Source organism: Styela clava, chromosome 8 (assembly GCF_964204865.1).
Source record: "Styela clava chromosome 8, kaStyClav1.hap1.2, whole genome shotgun sequence".
NCBI classification, from domain to species: Eukaryota; Metazoa; Chordata; class Ascidiacea; order Stolidobranchia; family Styelidae; genus Styela; species Styela clava.
This window is the reverse complement of record NC_135257.1, coordinates 16,969,684-16,993,891: the sequence shown is the minus strand read 5'-3', so window position 1 is coordinate 16,993,891 and position 24,208 is coordinate 16,969,684. Positions and strand designations below refer to the sequence as shown.

The 24,208-nt window shown below is 35.0% G+C and overlaps 1 protein-coding gene and 1 non-coding gene across 3 annotated transcripts in view; one reads left to right on the top strand and one right to left on the bottom strand.

Moving 5' to 3' along the window:
- Positions 1-24,208, top strand: part of LOC120346134 (collagen alpha-6(VI) chain-like) — a 31,332-nt gene continuing 7,124 nt past the window's right edge. Inside the window, exons 1-25 of one of the 2 annotated variants that reach the window (XM_039415794.2) lie at positions 1-149; positions 930-1,012; positions 1,569-2,146; positions 4,489-4,642; positions 5,078-5,195; positions 6,497-6,621; positions 7,381-7,531; positions 8,229-8,420; positions 8,947-9,071; positions 9,905-10,130; positions 10,703-10,843; positions 13,896-14,086; positions 14,548-14,640; positions 15,213-15,372; positions 15,765-15,933; positions 17,016-17,175; positions 17,948-18,079; positions 18,678-18,786; positions 19,358-19,542; positions 19,989-20,195; positions 20,898-21,090; positions 21,500-21,544; positions 21,982-22,114; positions 22,950-23,126; positions 23,852-23,989. In XM_039415794.2, the coding sequence (XP_039271728.2) occupies positions 83-149; positions 930-1,012; positions 1,569-2,146; positions 4,489-4,642; positions 5,078-5,195; positions 6,497-6,621; positions 7,381-7,531; positions 8,229-8,420; positions 8,947-9,071; positions 9,905-10,130; positions 10,703-10,843; positions 13,896-14,086; positions 14,548-14,640; positions 15,213-15,372; positions 15,765-15,933; positions 17,016-17,175; positions 17,948-18,079; positions 18,678-18,786; positions 19,358-19,542; positions 19,989-20,195; positions 20,898-21,090; positions 21,500-21,544; positions 21,982-22,114; positions 22,950-23,126; positions 23,852-23,989 (4,052 nt within the window). In that variant the 5' untranslated portion in view covers positions 1-82. Of the gene's footprint in view, positions 150-929; positions 1,013-1,568; positions 2,147-4,488; positions 4,643-5,077; positions 5,196-6,496; positions 6,622-7,380; positions 7,532-8,228; positions 8,421-8,946; positions 9,072-9,904; positions 10,131-10,702; positions 10,844-13,895; positions 14,087-14,547; positions 14,641-15,212; positions 15,373-15,764; positions 15,934-17,015; positions 17,176-17,947; positions 18,080-18,677; positions 18,787-19,357; positions 19,543-19,988; positions 20,196-20,897; positions 21,094-21,499; positions 21,545-21,981; positions 22,115-22,949; positions 23,127-23,851; positions 23,990-24,208 lie in introns of both variants that reach the window. The other variant, XM_078115393.1, reaches the window with a different exon arrangement.
- On the bottom strand, positions 4,286-4,375 carry Trnai-uau (transfer RNA isoleucine (anticodon UAU)). Its single transcript is given in 2 exon segments — positions 4,286-4,331; positions 4,338-4,375. It is a non-coding gene; the product is annotated as a tRNA-Ile (tRNA).

The following is a 24,208-nucleotide window of genomic DNA, read 5'->3' as shown; positions in this document are numbered from 1 at the left end:
GCGGTGTAGTTTTTGATATACGATGTGCACATAGTGTTTTATATCAAAAGGTCATCTTTGAACTAGAAGTATCAGCAAGAACATGATTCTGCTAACGTTGATTTGTATTTTCTTGGCATCGGTTAATGGATTTGATATCAGTTCTCCAGGTACGATATATGTTACTATTTGTTAACGCTAGTAAAATATTTGGATGTCTGAGCACGAAATTACAAATGTTAATTATTTTTGTAATACCGTTGTTCTCAACTTTATCAAATATATCTCTCTTGCCTATATTTTTCGAATCTCTTTCCTCCTTACTGACCATGCATATCTCAGTTATTCTTCAATTTTCAAAGAATCTATAGCTTGTGCTAAGTGGAACTCTCACTGGCGTTTGCACAGTTGGAATAGTGCATAAATATATATGTATTACAAATATACTAATTAACTTGACAATACTATCAGTTGGGGTTACGTAAGATTAACTATCTTTCCCTGCTCTGTGCCTTTGTGGAAGTGGATTTGTATGCGTGTAACGCAAGGATACTGTGGCAAGAATAAAGATGAATATACTATTTGATTCAAGAGTCTTGCTACACACTAACGTTACAGAAATACATTTGTGTTAGTGTGCAGCAAGACTCTTGAATTAACCAGCTGAACAATATTAGTAAAACTACTCTGAATGAAGTAATAATTTTATAATCTACCCCGGAAAGAAGTTCCTCCCCGGCTGGGGATCAAATCCGTAGGTGGAAACAGTTGAAAAATGGAAATAAAGAATGATCCGCTACACTTATCAAGCAAACCTTGTTATACTTGTATGCTGCTAATGTTCACTTTGAATCACGATTTTAACCCCCGCGCTTTGATGGGTTGTGTCGGTCAAGCTGTATGCTATACAAACGAATACAGTCATCTTTATTTCAATTGCATTTTATTAGGCTGTGCTACTTCGGAATTTGACATCATTTTTATATTGGACACTTCTACTGGAGTGACGGAAGAAAACTTTCAAGAACAGAAAGTGAGTAAAATATTCAGCTTTAGTTTAAAATATTTAGTTAACATTAGCCCAGTCTGGCCCAATCTGAAGTTTCGCGGCACCTTAGGGTTTCGCCACAACAGTCCACTTTGAAGATCATTTCGTTTTGCTAGTGTCATGCTCGTTTTTATTCGTATTTGTAGTCAATACAATTCTTCGTGCAGCCTTACAGTTACTTCACAATTTTTCATTGGGGTTCAAATGGGTTGAAAACCAAAATTTCTGAAGTTCTTTTGTTGTACACATCCATGTTTTTGCCTTGTGGTCATCTGAATTAGAAACAATTATAAAATAGTGCTCATTCACACCCTCATACTGACAAAAACATAGTCCACGGATACAAAAAAGTAATGAAATATCTTGGATATCCACAGTAACTTCCGTTGTTAAACCAAAGCATTGACCATTCACCATGAACATACTGGCTTTTGTGTCTAAAAATTTATTTCAATCAAAGCCTATATACCGGCATATTTTCTAGTTTGTAACGACCAATACAAAACTGCCACGTTTCTGAATTACATTACTGAATTTACAGGACTTTACAAAAGACGTGATTGATGCATTTGACATCAACAGTCTGTCAACTCGAGTTTCTGTGATTACTTACGGCTCAGTTCCAAAAGTACTTAATTACTTACAAAACATAACTTCCTCAAGCGGAGAAGGAAACAGCTTTGGAAAATCAGAAATTTTAGAACTCGTTGATTCGTCTGGTCTTGTAGGAGGTTCGAGAAGATGCGGCAAAGCATTGAACTATGCATGCGATACGGTGTTAGGATATGATGTGGAGCTACCGAACCCGGGTATCCGGAGACGAAATGTTCCAATTTTTATTATTGCTGTATCATCCGGATATTCGAATGATGACATTTCTTCCGATTTGTCATGTAAACTGGATCAGGAGTTCGGAAAAATAAAAAATTCTGACGTAACAATATGGGGAGTAGCCACAAACTATAAAGGAAAAACAACGTTCGGAAGTAAACACATCGATGAGGTTTTTGAGTCGGCAGATTTTAGCACATTGCAAAAATCAATAATCGAAAAAATTTGCAGCAAAATGTCATGGGGATGTTCACTCGCACAGCAGGATTTAGTCTTTCTTATTGACAGGTTAGTGCAACATTTCCCAATCAATTTCTCCCCATAAAATAATTTAATATTTTTGCAAAAAAAATTTCACTTTCCATTTTTGTGACGTGTTTTTATTAATACTTTCACTGATTCAGTATTATTTTAATACATATGCATACCTTATATGCACTATTCAAAATGTATAGAAGCCAAAGTGCAAGTTGCGCAAGCCAATGTTTAGTTAAAGATTAATACCATTTGCAAATAGAGTTATTATATAGATAGTGGTGGAGGAGCTGAGAGCTTAAAATAGGCAAAAGAGAGAATGTGCCAAACTGGTTGGCTTGGAAATACTGGGTATTCAATTAATTAATGAATATTTACGGATGGAAAGAGTGAGAGTGCACGTCATTGATTTTATAACATTTATTCAAAATCCTGCCTTACCCGATCAAACCTGATACAGACTTGCGTACAAATAATAATTTGATGATAATTCCAGAAATTCTCTAGCTCACAGCCTTCTTTTCATTCTGGTTATAGTTTGAAATAGTTGAAAATTCCTTGACATTTTCATCCCTTAACGACGTTAAATTACCCGTTTAATCGTAGATAACCGTTATGTCAACAATGAATGCTGGACATTGATGGAGTGATTTTAAGAATGAGATTGAAAACTTCCATTTTGTGTGAAACATGTTATGATACTACCAAATATTTTAGTAACAAATTTAGTCATAAAATTCACCGTTTTTTTTTGTATTTTGGCATGAAATCTAAATATATCTAGAATTAAGTAGTTTATAATCATTCAGGGCATGATAATCAGTTACCACCGGTACAGGAGACTGATATCTGAACAAATTATAAGTTCGGTCATTTATGCTTCTGGGCTAGTGTGCGTGACCTGGCTTTGGAAAATTTTCACTATTTGAAAATGATAATTTCCTTTTTTTATAGCCATTTTTAAACCAAGCTAACCTGTTTTAAATATTTCCCTTCTTACATGTTACATGCATGAGTCGATGATAAATGTTCACTTGTATGTGTTTCATGCCTGTAATATAATTTAGACAGAACTTTCCCATTAAATGGACGGATTACAGGTTTCGGCAGCGAAAATAATCGCTATTGATGCATGAACAAAAAGATATTTTAAATGTATTATAGCGTTCTACTCCGAGATGCACCTGGACAAACTTAGCAATAATCCTAAATTCGATAGAATTTCAATGTTATTAGGACTTCGAATCAGCACTATTATTTGAGCAATATGTAAATCTCTGTTAAGCATCATAATCAACAGGAAAGTATTAACTTAACACTGGAAAAATATTTGGTAATGAGGTATTAATAAAGCAGTGACAACATGCGAATTCATTGATTTTCCCGATTATTTTTTCTACAAAATATCTGTTCAAACAGGCAGAAAAATTTGATCCGAATAAATTAAGTAAATATTGGCTTAAATATTTGGATAAGAGTAAAGACACCAAATATAAAATGCATTAAAGGTTAACTTAATGATAAATTTTATCCGACGTCGACGCCCAGATTTTTGTCTCCTGACTCGGATATATGGAAGCACTCAAATCTGGACAACACTTGAAGCTTCGACCTTAAATAAATAAACTATAAACGATAACATGTCTTCACGCCCAAAAAGTCATCCACTTCTACAGAACATCTTGAAATTGTCGAATCATAAGAATAAAAATATTATATGCTGGTGAGATTGAATGACGATAGTGTGATCAGCGTCAACAGCTAAGCCCAACGCATTTCCAACAGTTATACAATTATCCATAATAAATATATTTAACAATAGACTCCCTAACAAATAACCTGTCATTGATGAAACGAATATTTCAAAGTTTACCTTTTGTAAAAAAAAGTTCCCAGTCACAAAAATGTTGACATTGGCAACTAATTTTCTTTAACCCTTTTTTGATATAGCTTGTAGCTTTTATACCTTGGGTAGATAAGTCAAAATCAGATTAGAGGTGCCACTCTGAGTTTTGGCATCGACTTAGCAGCCAGCCACTTTCATATTGTTCGCTTGGTTGTTACTTAACTGCATAATATTCTAATTCCACTGTGTTGTAGAGATCATCGATTACTTTTAATTATGAAGGTTTTCGTTTATGATGTCTGAGATACGTTTAGTAGAAAAATTCGTGCTCCAGGTGAGGTTCGAACTCACAACCTCCGCGCTGCTCCGTATCTGTAATATAAGTACGGCGCGCTAACCGATTGCGCCACTTGAGCAACGTATAAAACAAATCCTAGACAAAATATGCTGTCATATCGGTTTTTTAAAGGCGACATATTTTTGTTTGGTACACAGTTTAACATTTTTCTAATTGATACTGAACATTTAGATCTCAGCCGATATCGGAAGAAGATGTCAAGAATGTAAGAACATGGATGAAAAACATTGCAAACAGTTTTGAGATTGGAGAAAAATATACAAAAATCAGTGCAATAGAGTTCAGTGATAGTTCATCGGTTCAATTCGACCTTGACGAAAACTTGGTGAGAATTTTTTGATAAATTGAAACGTGACAGCAATCTCAAATCGTCAAAATATTTCCAACGACTCGGGTTTTCCACGTTTCGAAAGGGGTTAGCGATGCGTGTTTAAACCCTTGAACGGGTTCTTATCAGACCATGCCATATTTGTGCAGAACAATAGATTTTGTTTGAAATGTTTGTTTTTATTAAAATTTTATTTTCCAAAGCAGTCACGTTTACATGGATGGACGTAGAATATAGCTTAGAAATTTGGTCGACCGGTATATTCAATTATCGTTTAAAAATATTTCCTAACAATGATAACGAAATTTCCTGTTTAAATGCTTCACGAATTTTATTATAAACTTTTATTTGAAGAATCACAATTCTGTTAGGTGAAACTATTGGAGATTATTTGGAAAACTAAGATTAATTTCTATCTTTATTGACAAACAGGATGCAACAAGTCTGGAAGAATCCATAGACGACATATCATATATTTCTTCAATATTTGGAAGCAGGAACATTGAAGATGCTTTACGACATGTTGCTCTTAAATCGTTCACGAATGAAGGCAAGTCGTCGTAACCAGAGCTGTGTAGTGGAAGTTTAACGTTATTTCCCGGAGTCGGAGTCGTATTTTCAGACTCTCCGGAGCCGGAGTCAGATTTCTGAATTTCTCAGCGTGGGAATTGGAATTGCGGGCTTTCAATAAAGATAAAAAAAAAGTCGAAATTTCCCACTAAAATGAAAAAAAAAAACATTTACGAAGCGTTGTTTTTAATATGTTGAAGAGTGCTTGCGAACGCCAACATTTGATTTTTTCGAAGTTTGAATCTGGTGTTATATTTTATATGTCGGAGTAACAGACAAAATTGTTTTTAACCCTTGGTTCAGAGTCAATTATAAATTTTCTCAAGGTGTTATGTTGAATAGAGAGACTGGTGTATTTTTTTGCATCGTAATTTTTTGTGGGATTGGTTATTAAAAGTTGGTTATAACAGTTCTCATGTAACGTCAATAATTAAAATTATACTAAATCATGACGTGATCACATAACACTCTAGTTCCGTGTTTCTCAAGCTATTGATCGCGTCCCAAAATTTGGTCGCCCGAAAATATTGTTGGGTCGCCTGTTTTCCAACAAAAATCTTTTAAGTAAATTTTTTTGATTGTTTTATATTTGGTATTGTAATATTGCTCAATCGTAATTTTGTACGCGGGAAATATCACAGCATAAAAACTAGGCAGCATCTATTTTTCCTAAGTGAACCCACGCCACGATTTCATAAAACTCGCTGATGGCAAACAAGAGCAACTTACTAACTAGCAATTAATGTATGCTGAAATAAATATAATGTAAAAATGACTGTTTTTGTAGTAGCTATTTAATTTTGCGGTCATAAAAGCACTACATACCGTTCAGAATTTCCCTGGGTCGCTAGATTTTACAGAACTTGTCTAAAAAAAAAATTTGGATCCCTTGAAAAAAAATGGTTGGAAACCACTGCCCTAGTTCACCCAACTTGTCTTGGTACTCCAGTAGTATGTGAACCAAGATGGCAGATACAGGAACGTAGCATGTGTACCAGGTTAGGGTTAGGCCATAATTTTAGTTCCAAGTACTACGGGAGTAACTTGGCTAGTTCCCGTAATAAAACTCGTAATAAAACTGAAATAGGGAAAATTGGAATGAAATTATGGCCTAACCCTAACCTGATTGATACACATACTATGTTCAGGGGTCCGCCATTTTGGTTCCCATACTACGGGAGCGCCCTTGTCTTATATCAGCATCATTAACAATCCTACTTCGGATGTATTTGAAAAAAAAAATAAGATAAATATGACCCTAATCGATCTTTTTCTTTATAGAAATTGATGTCCGGAAAAAGGTTCATAAAACTATCGTATTGTTAACAACTGGAACAATTACGGATATTGAACTTTCAAAAATTGCTGCAAACGATCTTCGAATTGGGGGAGTCGAAATTTTTGTCGTAAGGAATGTTATTATTGTGAACCTTAAAACAAGAATCAATACAACGACTTCAGTAATAATACAATCAATACATTAGAAAATATAGTATACACAGTGCACGAGTATTTTTTCCATTTTCGCTTTCAAATTCTTTAGTTAAAAATAGAAGCGTCTATCGTTTTTTTATATATTATCATATTTCTTTTTCCCTGAGCATGTTGCTGTATCCAAGATTTCGCTATTTTAAAATAACTACGGCACTCCATATAGAGATGTATCGCGGATCAGCGCAAGTTAAAACTAAATTTCGTATCCATATGCATCATTTTCATTTCTTTGTTTGTTCAACGTTTGTAGTAAGTTGTTGCAAGTATGTTTTAACTATTATTTGCACAATAATATTTTGTCAATGTATTTAAAACATCTTCAGTCGAGTGTCTCTGTGTTGCTTCCGAAGTGTGTGAACCAAGATTACGGACACCAGAACGTATTACGTGTACAATGCAGGTTAGGCCATAATTTCAGGTACAAATACTAGTTACTTGGCTAGTCCCCAAATTCGTAACAGAACAAAAATAAAGAAAATTGGAATTGAATTATGGCCTAACCTGGTACACATACTACGTTTCGGTGTCCGCCATCTTGGTTCACATACTTCGGCAGTACCGTCTCTGCTACTCCGATAAAACAAATTGAACCATTACTAATAAAAGCACTTCAGATAAAACAGACGGTACTATAAATTATTTCGATGAATTTTCCGGATGTATTTTGACAGGTAAACGTCGGTTCCGACGGAAGAAATGAGGAATTCCAGCAAATATCATCAAACCCTTTCTCAACCCACATAACAGTGACTTCAGATTTCACTGATCTTAAGGCACAAACTAGAATCTTGGTAAACAATATTTGTCAAGGAATGTTCAAAAGTGAGTAAAATTTTTTTTTTCCGTTCAGCTAATAGTTTTTTGTGGAATATTTTAAATATTTTTTTTTATCATATGTTACCACGCACCTGCGAAAAAGAGTCCTCAATAACTAATCATTTTCTATTGCTTTGAAAAAGTCAAAGAGCCAGAATCTTTAAGTTCAAATTAGCTTACCTAAATTTATTGCGATATGAATGAAATGTGGACATCGGGTACAAACGTGGGTAATTTGCAACGCCGATACAGTTGAGTCTAACAATGACATGGGAAAACGATGATCCGCGGGCCAAAGCCGGATAATTCAATCTGGACGGCCGGATGCTGCGACAACCAAACTAAATCCAAATTTTGATGTTTTTGCTCAGTTAAAAATAACTCAAGGGATTGTTGAAATTACGATTAAATTTAGTTTCGCCGCGAGGCTTATTGTTTTCCCCTTTTGTTTTTGTAACACTGTAAATATTGTTCATAAAATGTAACTTTTCACGTTACACTTACATGGCCCGTCGGTCTAGGTGAGCAAAATTGTTGGCCCCTGATACAAAATCTCCCTGCCTAACACATCAACCACTAGCTAGACTATTGTTAAATCAATTGGAGAGGCTTTTTTGGAGCCAAAACTGAAAGAAGTAAATTTAGCAGATAGAATGTATCATAACATGTTTTCAAATTATTTTGTATCCATTGTTTATTACAGGATATTCTGGAGCATTGTTAGATCTTCATTTTATTATCGATGGAAATTGGAATGCAACTGCCAGAGCTCAAACAAAAACATTAATGAAAAGAATCGTCGATTTTTTTCACATCGGCCAAAACTATTCAACAGTCCAGGTGTTGAGTGTCGAGTCGCAACCAAATATATTACTCAAAGAAAGTCGAACAAAAGGTGAGACAATTTGCTCAGAGCAATCCTTAAAACTTTTTCGTGTACACTGTAATTGTGAGCTCGGGGTAAAATTGCTGCAATAACTTTTGATGTTAATGGACTTCAGTTAATGGACCTGGAAAAACATTATTCTACATTATTACAACATTATTACAAAAGGTCATGGTAAGGATCAGTGTTGGACGATACAGATGGCTATTTTGCAAATACGGAAACTTAAATCCAATAAAAAACTAAATTTCGATTCTTATCTGTGATTGATGAGATATACTTCATGCAATAATAGTGACCCTTATCTAGGATTAATGAAACAACAAAAAAAAATCAGAGGCAGACAGATTTTTCAAAGAACATGAGGAGGATATGTTGTATATCATTCTTAATTAAGGCCAAGTAAATTATTCGATTGTTTCTTGATTTACCCGTACGACCTTTTAGTGTTGAACTTGCCAAATTTTGTAAGTTGATATGTATCAATGCTTTTATCGGCGAATATTTTCTAACTAATCTAACATTGTGTTTACAGCTAATGCTTTTAGGGGAATAAGCAATATCGAAATTGGAACAAAAATTGATAAAACGCACTGGAATGAATCGTTAGAATACGTCTTTTCTAATTTTAATTTGGATGAACAAAGTGGGAGAGAAAAGGTGAATTGATATACAACAGATTCATCTTATTTTGCAGTGTTATTATTGATAAAATCGTCTCGTTTTGAAGATTATCAGTTATTATATATAAGTTAAAATCACAGTGCTGCAATAAAACGAAAATCTATCATACAAAAATATTTACGTTAGGAGTTAATTATTATAAATGTGACTTTTTGACTTTCCAGTATTACGCTGCAAAGTTTAAAATCCCTCAAAACACTTTGATTATAGGATGTGGATTGTTCTTTAAATTTTTTTTCAATAAGTAAAGGTAGAAATTATTTTATACGCAATGTTTCATAGCAACAACAAATTAGCTTTAAAAGCTGAGGTATATTAATTTCATGATAAAAATAATGAAAAAATGGATATATTCTTTGTAAACGCAACTTTGAAACGCTCGATTTGTAGAATATGGATTTTGGTTTTAATCTACGACATCAGTTTACAGTAGAACAGTTTTGTAAAGAATACTGAACCCAAATATTCTATAGTTTCTGCGGCAATTTACGTGAAATAATAAACAATACGTTTATTTTGTCGTGCAAAAAATCACAACTCAAATTCAAAACAAATAAAAAATTATGAATTACAGTAACGGATTTCATTGCAATTGACAGGAAGTCGCGAAGAACCAGAAATGGTCATCATGAGTCTGCGGGTACTCCTGAAGTATGCGCACCAAGATGTCGCATAACCTCAACCCTAACCTGGTACACAACCTGAGTTCAGGTTGTGCGCCATCTTGGTACGCATACTTCAGAATGTCCGCGACATCAAAATGATTACCAAATATTCAATTGAATACTACATGAAACCTATTTTGTCAGGTGTTCATCGTTTTATCGCCGGAAAAAATTACTGACCAAGAATTCTGGAAGAAAGTTGACGGAAAACGCCAACTGGGATCTCACACGTATTGGTTCGGATTGACGTCTCACGGCATGGAATGGCAATATGGGGCATCGCATAGTGGACACTGGGATGCAGCAGCCGGCAATTTTAAACCTGTGGCTCATAATATTGTTGACCGAATCAGTACCGACACCACTCAAAGTTAGTGCAAACCACATTTCATAGTTTCAAATAAATTGATTAGAATTTTTGGTAAAAAAAATATGATGAGAATAAGACATCGAATTATTCCGCATCACTTTTACATTATTCCAACTGACTTGATTGACACTGATTTGATCTTTCCCGCCTTATTTTAGATATTTACATTTCTTCATTTTTGCCGTACTAACTGTTATTTAGTTATTTTCGAGATGGGGCGCGAGGCTTGACAAATTCTAAAAAAGGGGCGCGGCTTAAAAGTTTGAGAACCACTGCTCAAAAGTATTCGTGAAGAACAAGTAGTTAGACCCACAGAAGCCCAACCGATAGCACTTACACTATTTTTCATTTTTGGAAGTTTATAATGTTTTATTCAGTTTTGATATTGCAAAACGAAATTATCTTTCGCAATGAGCAAATATCATTACGGCGTTTCTAAGTAATTCGGAGTAAACAAAACTATCAAACTAACCACAAATATGCTGAACAGTTGCTCCACTTGCAATATTTACTAATGCTCTCAAGAATGTTATGTGAAAATAATTTTTGCTTTATATTACAAAATATTCCAGGATGTGGACTTATTGAACTTGATCTGCAATTTCTCCTGGATGGATCATCAAGCATACAAAGCGATAATTTTGATCAAACGAAGGATTGGGTTCAGACACTGATCAGTATGTTTGAAGTGGGACAATACACTACAAGAATAGGTGGGTGGTAAAACAGTAATTGTTGATTGATGAGCTGCTTGGTCTGCGACTATCAATAGAAAACGGTATACATTATATGAGAAGGTTGACTCCTAGAGTACATATTGTACTTGAACACATTTTGTTTTTCACAATTTTGCGGAAATCATACTTTTAATCAAAAGTCAGCAATACGATTCCATTGTACAAAAATTTGAATATAAACTAAGCTTCTTAGTCAGATAGGGACGTGTCTAGGTGAGGTCATTGTGGCATCCCCTACCGGCAGCACGTTTTAGGGGGCAGCAGATGTCTTGCTGTGGTAGAGTTCGCGTTATTAAACATCTATTCCGTCAATGCGCCCTTATGTTCATTGCGTAATTTAGTACAATAATACATACCTTTTAATCTTACTTGACTTTCAATTTATTCATCTGCGTGTTATTTTTGAAGTTAGGTATCGCCCTATTCGCCCTAGGCAGCAGGAAGGCTTGGGCCTTGTTGTCGGGATAGGTGATATCATTTTCTCACAAGGCAACATCACTCTTGTTTTTCGCCAAGTGTTGTGGGTCGTTACTATGATGGCATCATAAAAACAACAATGAGCTCAATTCTAACATCATAGAAAAAAAGTTGTGGAGGCAAATTACTGATGGTAGTTAGGAAAAGTGATGTAATGTTTAGATTTCGATTTAATGGAAAAAGAGTTTTGCAACAGCAGCCAAGTGTCACCAAATAATAATCATTCACAGTTGAATAAGCCGGTAAACACCGAACTAAAAAAACTTAATCTCGTGTTAAATGTGCGAATGCATCAGATCAGGGTGGTCCTAGGTTGCGAGATTGAAGGGCCGCAAAATTTTTTTAAGAGGCCTGGCGCGCCGCTCTCGGGTAAACCCAAAAGTGATCAGGATACTGCAGGTTTAGTCACTTCAAATTGTTTTAATCAGCCTCTTGTTATGTTGCATGGGTGGTGTTTTTTGCTTCAGAAGTTACCCTTGTTTCTTTTAAAATTGCTTCCCGAGTGGTAACGTGGTATTTTCCGTATCTTTTTTTGTGTCTGGTGTTGTAATGCCGCTTCAAATTATGATGACCTGTTATATTTTGACTAATTTTATCATCTACAGCGTGGATGAAGTGTCTTCACTAATATCCGGCCGCATGCGGCCCGCGTGCCATGGTTTGAACCACCCTGTCTTAGATTATACCGTTTCGTATGGCACCTATTCTAACTTGAACGCATATACGCGCCATTTGACACCACTGTTCGTCTACCAATTTGTAAAAATTATCTCCAATCAGCCAACCACATTACCACAAATTCACTTATGTTATAACTTCAAAATACCAGTATGAGACTATTTTTTCTACTATGTTTGATCCGTCTATTTGTTCATCTTTGACAAGGTGAGCCAGCATATTTACTTGATTTAAGCCAAGCAAACAAATCAACATTCAACAGTCGACGGAGAATTAATATTGACTTTTACCGGGACCGGAATTCACCACGGTCTACTGAATGTTATCGACATAAAATGAATGTTCTGAATCGAGCAAATTATACACTATATTATTATTTCAGCATCGAATTTTTTTTATTCATTTCTTGTTTAAATGTTCACTGTGGTAACATTAGGACAAGTAAGTGTTATTTATTCAGCATCATGTGGAAATCAAAGACACAAATATAACAGAAGTAAAACATCGTTATTCACAGGTGGAGGAAGTCACAAAAAAACCCAAAACGTTATCTAACTGTAACACCCAATGAAGTATTACAAACTGTTATTAAAAGATGAACAATAATTGTATGTGAAAATATAAGATCATACTGGTAACAAACGCTTCAATTCAACCAAACTTCATCCGTTTTATTGCGATAGGATAAATTGGTCTAGCCCAGACATGGGCAAAGTACGGCCCGCGGGCCGAATCCCGCCCGTTGGGTAATTCAATCTGGCTCGCCTGATGCTGCCACAACCAAACTGAAACCAAATTTTGATCCGTTAGCTAAAAATAGCTCGAGAATTTGTTGAGATTGCGGTTTGATTTAGTTTTCGCATGATGCTTATTGTTTTTCAGCTTTGCTTTGTAACAATGTGAATATTGTTCATAAAATGCCACACTTACATGACCCGCCAGATTAATTGAGCAAAATGTTCGGTCCCTAGTTCGAAAACCTTGTCCACCTAAATGCAAAGTTTTCATGGAAAGTTTGTGGCTTGCCTATACTGATGAGAGGAGACGGGTATACCACGCGATATAAACCATAATTTGATAATCCTAACATAATTGAGATGAAACGCAAATTCAAAACCATAATCATGCTTTCAACATATTTTCCTCTTTTTCGTTATTTTACTTTATTTGTTATTGTGTGCCTGTATATTGTAATACATTTGGACATTATAGAAAACGGGGTACTTCCGCTACACACACACTGCACACAAAAACAAAGTTTTCGGCAGTATAGAATGCAAATTCTCAAATGAAGTTCAAAACACCATAAAGATTGCGCGATGACTCAAAACCACATAATAAGAATATAAAAAACATGTTTACGAGGAAAAGGGATGAACCAACTCTTGAGAAGACAATACATGGCTGTCGTCATTTTAAAAAAATTCGACATAATATTATTATGATATTATTTTTTCAAGCAAACTTTACAATGTAGTTAGACACAAGCTAGTTTCAGTTCCTGAATTATTGGTTGATGAATGAAAACTCGGCGATTAATTATTTAATTTTAATTAGTTGGATTTTTCAGTTTCAATAGGAGTGAATAATATGTAACACAGAATAAATTCCTAAGCTTTTGTTAGTATTTTATATAACGCATTAAACGCGGCGTTTATATCCTGTAAGTGAAAAAAAGTTGCAGTTGAGATAATCAATCTGCATAAAATACCTTGTCATATACACTTCGGTTACTTTATAAAACATAAACTTGTAATAATTCTTTATCGACCAAATTCCATATATATATATATTCAATACAATCTCTGTCAACAATGTTTTCTCACAAATCACACAATAACAATTTCTCTAATTATTATTATTCTAATTCCAGGAGTCAACCAGTACAGTAGATCACCCGTCACAGAATTCAATTTAAACGAATACGATACCAAACCATCGTCGATTCAAGCAGTCAACGACATTGAACATTTGAAGGGATCAACAAGGATTGGACTTGCAATCAACTACACTTTATCAAACAGTTTGATTCCCCAGTCAGGATCGAGGCAAGGAGTCCAAAAAGTAAGAAAACGAATTTAGAAAGAGCTTACAAATCCGTGCATTTTACAATCGATTTAACTTTCGGAGAAATGGAGTACTTTGAATATAAGTCACTAGAATTATATGTGCAGTCTTTCATTTATAATATTTCTGGAGCAAGATCGCGAGCCTTCAAATTAAAATAGTGTTGCAGGGAGCAAGTGACACTAACGCTGGCAGTAGACAGAGATTGAATGACCCTTAAACAATCCATTTCGACACTGCCACAGCTAGAATAATAGTAGCTTTACAAAATTATTGGGAAAAAATTTTCAACTTGGCGCACCTTGGGTTCCCATATTAATCAATGCGTAACTTAAGTAGTTGTAAACTATGCCGAACCAGAAAGGTTCAATCATCTCAGCTATTGCTTTGTCAAAAGGTTTTAGATACAAAACACTTCCGAAATTTAGCTAAATGTTGCTCTTTTTTTGAACTTTCAGATCTTAGTAGTACTAACAGATGGAAAATCAAGCGACGTTGTTTCAGAAGCTTCCAGAATTGCTCACGAGAAGAAAGATCTAACAACATACGCGGTTTTGTTTTTTACTTATACTATATGATATTTTTTATACAGGGTGGTCGCTATAAAAGCAAAAAATTCGAATGTCAGATGTGATCACAAATAAAATGCGTGCTTGCTCATTCGTTCTTCGATATTTTTTATTACTTCTAAGTTTTAGGTTGTTTTAGGTCCTATTTTATTTCTATTTTGACACCCACATCATGATAGAAGGCATGAAATAGCTTCCAGATACTAAAGTGCACGGACGACATTTTGAACATCTATGAGTGTAATATAACATGTGCCTGTAAAAGCTTGCTTGCTGTTTGACAAATTTTCTGTTTTTCTATAGCGACCACCCTGTAATATACTATACCTTGTTCTAATATAAATCACAACTAATATTATGAGACTGAAAGTACAGAAATAATCAGACGATCATAACGCCATACGTATATTATAAACTAGTTGTGATAAAATATGCATTTTACATTTCTTTGAACATTGGAAAGTATGTTCATAAGCCTAATAGTCGATTGAAATTGTAATGCACTAAAATTAATTTAGCGATTATTAGAATATAAACCAATCGCCCAATTCCAGATCGGTGTGGGTGATGTAGACATGGATGAACTACGAGAAATTGCATCAGAGCCGGTAGATCGTCATCTATTTTTTGTAGAGGATTTCGATCAAATAAGTTCAATCAAGAACAGTCTTGCAACAAGTTTATGTGAAACAGCAAAGTCATCTCAAAATGTCTGTAAGTGTATAAAGTCATTTGATTTGTAGGCAACAAAAATTCACAGTGTTAGTTTAGTCCAGTGGTTTCCAACCTTTTTGACGTAGTGAAACCACAATAAAACATTCCAGACTCTCGAGGAACGAGGAACATGTGTAGTAGTTTAATTGTCTTGAATCGCCTGAATTATTTGTATATATAAAAGCAAACCTAATGCAGACAAAAAAAACATCTTTAAAGCGCTGCGAGTTTAATAATAGTGATATTCTTAACAGGTATATATTTGAATTAGATTGAAAAAATATACATTTAATAATATAGTCTCTCAAATTTAAATGTCAACTTGCAAAACCAGTACTGACAGAACCCCATAGTTCCGCGGAGCGCTTGTGTCAGTCTATGTTTTATTTTAGTTGCTTCTGGTGGAGAGCTGGATTTTATCGTATTGTTGGAAGACTCCACCTTGCTTCCAGGAGGAAGATTCTTTATAGAAATTCAAGCCTTCATTGTAAAACTCTTAGAACAATCATCGGTACAGTACGATACTCGTTTTGCGGTAGTGCAGTTCGCCGCTGAGCCTAGGTACATGAATTTATATTGTGGGATTTATATTTTATCAATTCATGGTGTATATCATAATAAGAGATATTTTTAGAAAGTATTATTAAATTCAAACAGGGACGGAAGCTCTTTAGAATATGCAGTATTATCTGGTTATATTATAGTGTTTTAAAGTCTATTACTATATTGACTTTGTGTTTGCCCACGCAGAAAAGGTCAAAACTGAAGTATTTACCAAGTGGGCGTTTCTATATAACGTCCGTCGTGCTTTATCAATTTATGATTAGTGTGCTGTTCATCAGCTGTATAACACTTACAAAAGATCTCGAAGACTTGATTAATCAAAAATAGATTAGGCAAACATTCATAAAACAATTGTCGGGGCGCCATCGACAAAAACTGTCTTTCATGTGGCTTATCAGGAATTATGAGCATTATTTATAGATCAAATTCTATCATCAAAACAATAAAGAATACAATCAATGTTATTCAATGTCTGAACTCTGAACCTACCGCGTTCTTATTTCATTTAAACATCCTATCAACTCTGAGGTTTGCTTCAATTTTTATTGAGGCCACTGAAATGGAAAGAGATACTTATGTTTTCAGGGAGTGAGAATATTTCAATGTTACAACTCGATTTGGTGACTGACCCCCTCGCCTATGAGTTGAATTTTTGGCGCTTCAGAAGTGTGTGTACCAATATGGGGGTAACAAATTTTATTCGCCTACTTTATATCAAATTGTGTAAAGGGACTGAAACCTATTTGACGGAGGTATATTCACTTAGCTAACACAGACATTCTCCGAACTCGTAATAGAACTAAAATAAACATAATCGGAATAAAACTCTGGCCTAACCCTAATCTGGTACACATACTATACGGGAGTACGGAATTTTTATGGCTCACATATTTGATGATATAAATATATTTTCACTAGGTACAAATGAGGTAATTTATTTAAATTTGTAGTAGATATTTCGTAGTTCTCTGGTTCTGATTGTAGATTGGCAAATATCGACAAAATGGCCGATATTTCCGATACCAATACATCTCTAGTTCTGGTGTGTATAATATTTTCTATACATTTGATTTGTCAAGAACAATTTTGCCGTTTTCAACGAACATCACCGAATTACTCATCGCGATGGAAAAGTCTTACGAATCCAAAGATTATCGATTGTCAGTAAAACTAGGTCTTGCACTTGACCACGTCACTGAGATGTTCCTTAAAGATACAAGTCGTAGTCAGGCTAAAAAGGTAAGAAATGCAAATAATAAAAATGTAATGAAACTCACTTTTGAATATGAACTTCGCAAGAAAAAGTTTGTGGTGTTCACACGCCTCTCAGCTTGGAACAAGCTCATGGATGCATATAGGTGGGCAGTCTCATGACCAACGAGCAATTTTCCATTAAACTGAAGATTCGCTACCGAGCCATGCGCCTGTCTATTGCGATATGTTGGTTCAACCTGACTGTGTGTTAATTGGTACAGAAGAAACGCGTGAGCCGAAATCGGAAGTTTTTACTAAAATTGAAATGTTTTACTTCTTGTGCCCTTGTTATTGAAACCCTGTATAAATTTGGGGCTGACCTTACGGTACAAAGGCTCGATCTCGTCATATTTCACTCGCTTTCACAAAGCACTATGTTAACAAGTAATGCAAAACCAGAAATAAGATTTCAAGCAGAATATACTCCGACCCAATGATTTTCCAAGCCGAGGTACGAAAAAATAACCTTATCTTACTCGCGCAGCACGTCATTGGGATGTTAGCCGTTAATTCATTGCTTATAAAGGAATTGCTGTAATTTAAAAACTAAACTTATTAGAGATGCGTAACTCATTGATGATGATGATACCCAAGTTCGCACAACAAGTAAAGGTAACTTTGAAAACCATCACACAAAAAAAAGACTTCGTTTCTTGTTTCGAGTATTTTTCGATTGAGAAAATGAATAAACAATCTTTAGAGCTATCTTATAAAACGATTTTCAATTTCTATTCAAACCAATAAACTTCATTTTCAGGTCTTACTAATAATTATGTCGAATCCAACCAGCGATAGTTCGTTTCATTCAGCATCAGCCTTGGCTGAATTGGGAGTTTACGTATTCGGAATAAGTCTCGGAAGGACAGCAAGCCTTACTCAACTGGAAACGGTATTTTATATACATTGCAATTCCTATTCAATTGTAAATTCTATTTAATTATCTTGTAAGTCATGTATCCAATAAAAGGAAAAAGAAATAGCAATGGAAGTTTTTTTCAAATCACAAATCTCTAAACACGTTAAGACGAATTTTAGAGGGGGATAATTCGTTCAAAGCAAGGATATGTGCAAATGTGTGCATTCAATTATTCACTCTGATGTAACTCATCTCTGAGTCATCTAAGATCTACCGTGTTTCCCCAAAAATTGACCTAGTTGATGGCTAGAAGTCTCTCGTAAACGTTTTAAATGTTTAATCTAAAACATGTGAGGGAGGAAAACGTGTTATTTATAAGCAAATGGATATCGTTGGATGATGAGTGAATGGATGAGTTTAGTCACATTTGCACAACAACGGATAATACAAATGCGTTCACAGTACAATTACAAGAACAGAACGTGCCAACTTATTTGTCATTGTCTCAAAACACAAATGTTTATAGATTATAGACATAAAACCTTATTACGAAAGACTTTTCTGGAACACGACCTAGTGCCCATAATTAAAATGAAGGAACATTTCTTACGTTCCATTTCTCTTGTTTTAGGTTACTACAAAACCAACAGATGAATATTTTTATGCTGTACCTGATGCGTTCGCGGCAGCAAAGTTGGGGCCGGTTCTGACAAGACACATTCGAGAAATTACAAAATTAGGTAACCAAGTTTAGTTTTGTATTTCGGAATAAATTTGTTGTTGTTTTGTTTTGATAATTTACAACCAAAGTTTAACAATATATATATATATAATCACGCAACTGGAATTCACAAAAAATTATCCAGAAAAAATGTTTCGACTGAAAATTTTGTCTGAAATAGAATTTAATTTAAACGAATGAAAGTATGCTCAAGCGGGATCGCTCCTTTTTCATGTAGTTTAACTGGTGTAATGTCATAAAGGCACTGTAATTAGGTGATGCAATGGGTACTCCTGTAGTATGCAAACCAAAATAGCGGACACCGAAACGCAGTATGTGTACCAGGTTAAGGTTGGGCCATAATTTTGTTCCAATTTCCATATTTGAGCTCTATAACGAGTTCGGGGACTAGCCAAGTGACTCCCGTAGTATTTGTACCTGAAATTATGGCCTAACCCTAACCTGGTACACATACTACGTTCTAGTGTCCGCCATCTTGGTTCGTATACTACAGGAGTACCGTGCAATCATCTATAGCGAAACTGTAAATACTTTATATTATTGAAATTAAGATGAAATACTTTATTAAGAATGTAAAAACACAAAAACAAGCATGGTATTTGTTGTGGACAATACTAGTACGATGGACGAAGATAAGTTCAATCTTATAATACGAATGTTGTCAAATATCGCGAGTGGAATGAGCGTAGATGGATCAACGTCATTCCTTTCTATGGTGCTCAGAGGAGAAGGAAGTGAAGTATATAGATTGCAGGTAACGTAGAAAACAAGACAAAACTGTATACTCTCTAAGTGGGGCTATTAACACAATGAATTTAGCTTAAAATATGCATTTATAAACAACTCATATGCCTATACAGCCAATAAAATATGCATATACCGCCAATGGCACAACCATATACAACCAACCCAATATATATATGAGAAGGCGAAATTTATAGATTGCAGGTAATTATCGCACATAACGAGACTGAATTTGGGTACTTTCGAAGTATGTGAACCAAGATGGCGGACACTGGAACGTAGTTTATAGCAACCTGTTTCTTGCTCACTATAACTCCATGGTGACATAAAATGTCGACGTGACATAAAAACTATTGATGGTTTGAATACAAGTTTGGGACGATATCCCACAAGTAATTAGGATGATTACCTCATGTTGATCTGTTCAAAACAAACTTATTTTTTATTTGAATTCAGAAAATAAATGAAGGCAATGTACGGATCATTTTATCACGCATTCCTATGGAATTAGCTACTGTGGACGCGTTGCAAGCTCTTAATATAATTGTAGAACAAGGGTTTGATGACGTCACAGGTGATCGATATAACGTGCCAAAGACTGTTTTTCTTGTTACGGATGGAGATGGAGCTTTTGAATTTGATGAAGTCATCGACACTACAAATGTAAGATGGGTACTTTTAATGGATTTATTACACTTAGGTACAATACAACAAAATAATAATACAGATAATATTAATACATTATTGAGTTGATGAGAATCGAATATAACTTACTAGTTGGCGTAGAATGTTATAGGATGGCACTTTCATATTTATCACCGGGAGATGAAATCCGAAAAGACGGCTTAACCCTATGACAAACCACGGCCTTTCGTCCATGTTGGAATAGGTGACCGGTTATTTGTGTTAGGTGCATGAACAGATGTTTCGTTAGTTCATAAATTAACTCAGTGGTTCCTAATCATTTAGGACTCGTGGCCCCAAATTCCAAATATCATCATGTTCAAACAATTCGTGCTCAACAAAGTGAAAATAACCCTATCAAGCAATGCAATTAGGAAGAACGGGGAGTTTTCTTTGTAAAGTGAAAGTAAAATCAGTTTTGCGCCTAGCCTTGTGGACACGGCTGGGAACCGCTAGCATTAGCCTAAACGTAGCGCCTAACACAGGGTGCAATTAACTCAGCCAATGTAAAGATTATTAGTTTCTTCATAATCTGCCATTAATTAAATTCCTGGAGAGGTGACGAGAGTAACCACAAAAGTGTTTCGCAGCCTTTCCAAAACCTTGTTCGACTACACGCTAAAAATAACTGTACAATAGCATTAACGTTCAGAGTTTAACGATTGATTTTTGTTTTCGTAGCTTTCCGAATCCGGGATTGATGTGATAAAAATAGTAGTCAGAGATATTCCTAGTTTTTCAATCATCGACGATTTTGAAGTCGAAGGAGACACAACAGAAACGTTACCCCAAGATAGTTCTTATGAAATATCGGTTGATTCATATGAAGATCTATCAGGAGTTCCAGCAAAAGTAATCGAACGTCTATGTAGAGGTGAGTTTAAATTAGAAACTTTTATTCATGAGAGATTGGCTCTTACTTTTCTTAGTGTATTATCAGGCTTAACCGGCCGCTAAACATTCTGTCCCACTGTTGGCAGCAATTGGAGCAAAGCAGTGAAATTGCACTGACAGACTTCGATTAAACATTTTCTCAACTTTACTATTAATTTGTTTTGTGTTTAAAGAAGTAACTCCGACGGAAAGTAGGTCCGATTTAAGGATTATTTGCTGCCGGTATTGTTTATGTACGTTACAGCGAGTATTCTTGAAATTCCCAGAGTTTATGAGCATTTCTTATAATACAGTGGGTCGTAATATAGTAGGTTTTATTCCTGCATTTTGTATTTGAACCTCCAAGATTTATTTCAAAATTATTGAATACAAATTATTTTCATTCGCAGGTGCTGTGTTCTGTCCAAGAATGTCTGGCACATCTGGAAGACACGGTATGTAGCAATTTATATATATTTGTAATTTATTGTCACGAGTTAAAAGCAAGTTAACCGTCTCGCAAATTGCTAGGTAGTTTTTCTACCAATCCATTTGTATACTTTTGAAATTTAAATACCTGGCAATCAGCCTTGCTATTTAGTATTAATTTTGTGTACCAGGTTAGGGTTAGGCAATAATTTTATTCTGAATTTCTTTATTTTAGTTCTATTACGAGTTCCGAAACTGTTTGTGTTAGCCAAGTGAATATACCCCCCTGTCCATAGATTTCGGACCCTTTGTTTTACACAACTTGATGTAAAGTAGGCAAACAAAATTAGTTACCTACATATTGGTAAACACATTTCTGCAGCGCCCTAATTAATTGCATTTGGTCATCCTGCAAGATTGAAGCCCTAAAATTCTAAATTTCAATATGCTGTTTGTGCACCAGGTTATAATTTACTGGAATCGATGAATCTCCATGGAAATGCAGATGAAATGAAATTAAAAATGAGAAAAGGAATGGCTGAAGATTCGTTATCATACCGATTTCAAGGAAGGACTCGCGCATTTCGACCGAAAAAGTTAGTTGGAACATTCACGAGTTGATTCATTACCAATTCATTACCAATCATAACGCCTTTATGTCAATATTTTCATTTTCCCGCATTGTAACATTATAGGTAAATAAAAATGGATTGTCGCTTTGTTCGACAAACTATAAAAAATACAATATTAGGAATACAACTGCTCACATCGAGCAATGTCGAGTACGTGTAAAATAAACGCAAGGGGGCCAATAATAGCATCAAGCTTTTTCTTCCCAAAGATTTTTAAATGATATTTTATTTAAATTTTTAAACTGACTGAAAATGACTTGAAGTCGACAAAGAATAAAATATGAATAAATATGATTCCACTAAAAATTAAGAAACTTGGAAGCAAAAGCAAAAGCCAAGATATAAGTAGCATTTGGAAGCTCGCTGTCAACCAGGGGTGTGCAACCTTTGTTACGCGGACCAGATGAGGCCCATGAGGAAAACTTGTGCGGCCCGCGGAGAAGCGCCACTTTGAATGGTGTGCGGTCCGCGAAACGAGATTTTAATTTAATCTGCAAGTAATTCCAATTTCTTTGCGTTATAATGCCTATATCTGATCTTGTGCAAAGAAAACAACGCATCTCACAACATCAATACCCAAGAATTTTTGTATTTGCAACTACCAGGAAGCCTATGTCAAATGAAAGTGCGGCCCGCGGCTTTATCCAGTTACTTGTTTCTGGTTCTCGTGTATATAAAGGTTGCAAACCCCTGTTGTAAACGATCCAGTCTCCCTTGAGGTTCGACTGAGCATTATTTTCTGTAGTACTAGTAGTAGCAATTACAAATTATTTTCTGAACGCCCGTGCTTACATTACAGCGAAGTGTTTCCAAATGGATTCCCGACGTCTAATTTTTCAGTCGTTGCTCTCCTACGAATGGGAAAACAATTACGAACATCTGATGTATGGCATTTAATCGAATTAACAGACGATTCAGAGGCAGTTGAATTCTCAATAAACCGAGATGGCAATGCCAACGAGATTGGCGTGTATGGGTGAGTTTTAGACCATAATTACACACCAAAGAGTAATATTTTGATATTATTGTCGCCGGGAAAATCTAAATCTAACTGCATTTAATATTAGCAGAATGGAAAAGGCATCCTGTAAGCTAACGTTATTTTTATTGAGTAAGTTTTACAAAACTGCTCTCAGACAATAATATTAGGTATTTTGGACTGGTTAAATTGGGATTTAAAATATACAAAATAGGGATCTCCTGAAGTATGCGCACCAAGATGGCGCACAACCTGAATTCAGTATGTATACCAGGTTAGGGTTCAGGTTGTGCGACATCTTGGTGCGCATATTTCAAGAGGACCCAAAATAGTTTGTTTTGCAGTTGTTGTTGTTTTTGCGGTAAAACAATGCATTTTCGCGGTAAAGTTTTGAATTTTCTATGTTATATTATGTTTTCTATGTTATAAATATCGATAACAATGTACTGTAAGGATCTTATTTCATCGTTTCCCGACCAGGGAGAAATTTTGTTGTTTCCGGGAAAGAAAGAAATATATATTATTTTGTATAAATTCGGTGTAGTTTCATTAACTTTTTTTTACTTATTTAGTATCATTGTATAAAATATTTATGACCACATTATAAGCTATCCCAGAAATATATTGAAAAAGCTTGGAAACCACTGTCACAATTTATGGCGTGTAAATATTATTTACTATATAACGTTAGAAACGACGTTGAGTTTAACTATTTTTTTCAGAGCATCAAGTCCTCCAGAAATTGCTGTATTTCGAGGTCCTAGAGTTGATTCATTGTCAAACAGAGATTGGCATAAGCTACAATTTTTATTCAGCGGGGATTTTGTGGATCTTTATATAAACTGCCAAAAAGCAGGGAGGTAAGTATAGTATATTAAAACGGGGATTTCAAGTTAAAATATATATAATTAGAAAAGTAAACCGAAGATTACCGAAACTTTGATTCGTATTCGTAAAACAAGCTTTAGCCACCAAAAATTTCGAAGAAATTAAAACCCTCTAAACCAATTCTTGGAGTGCAAGTTTTACAAAAATAAATAAAAGTAATTAGAGTAGGTCGCAAACCGAAAAGTTTATAT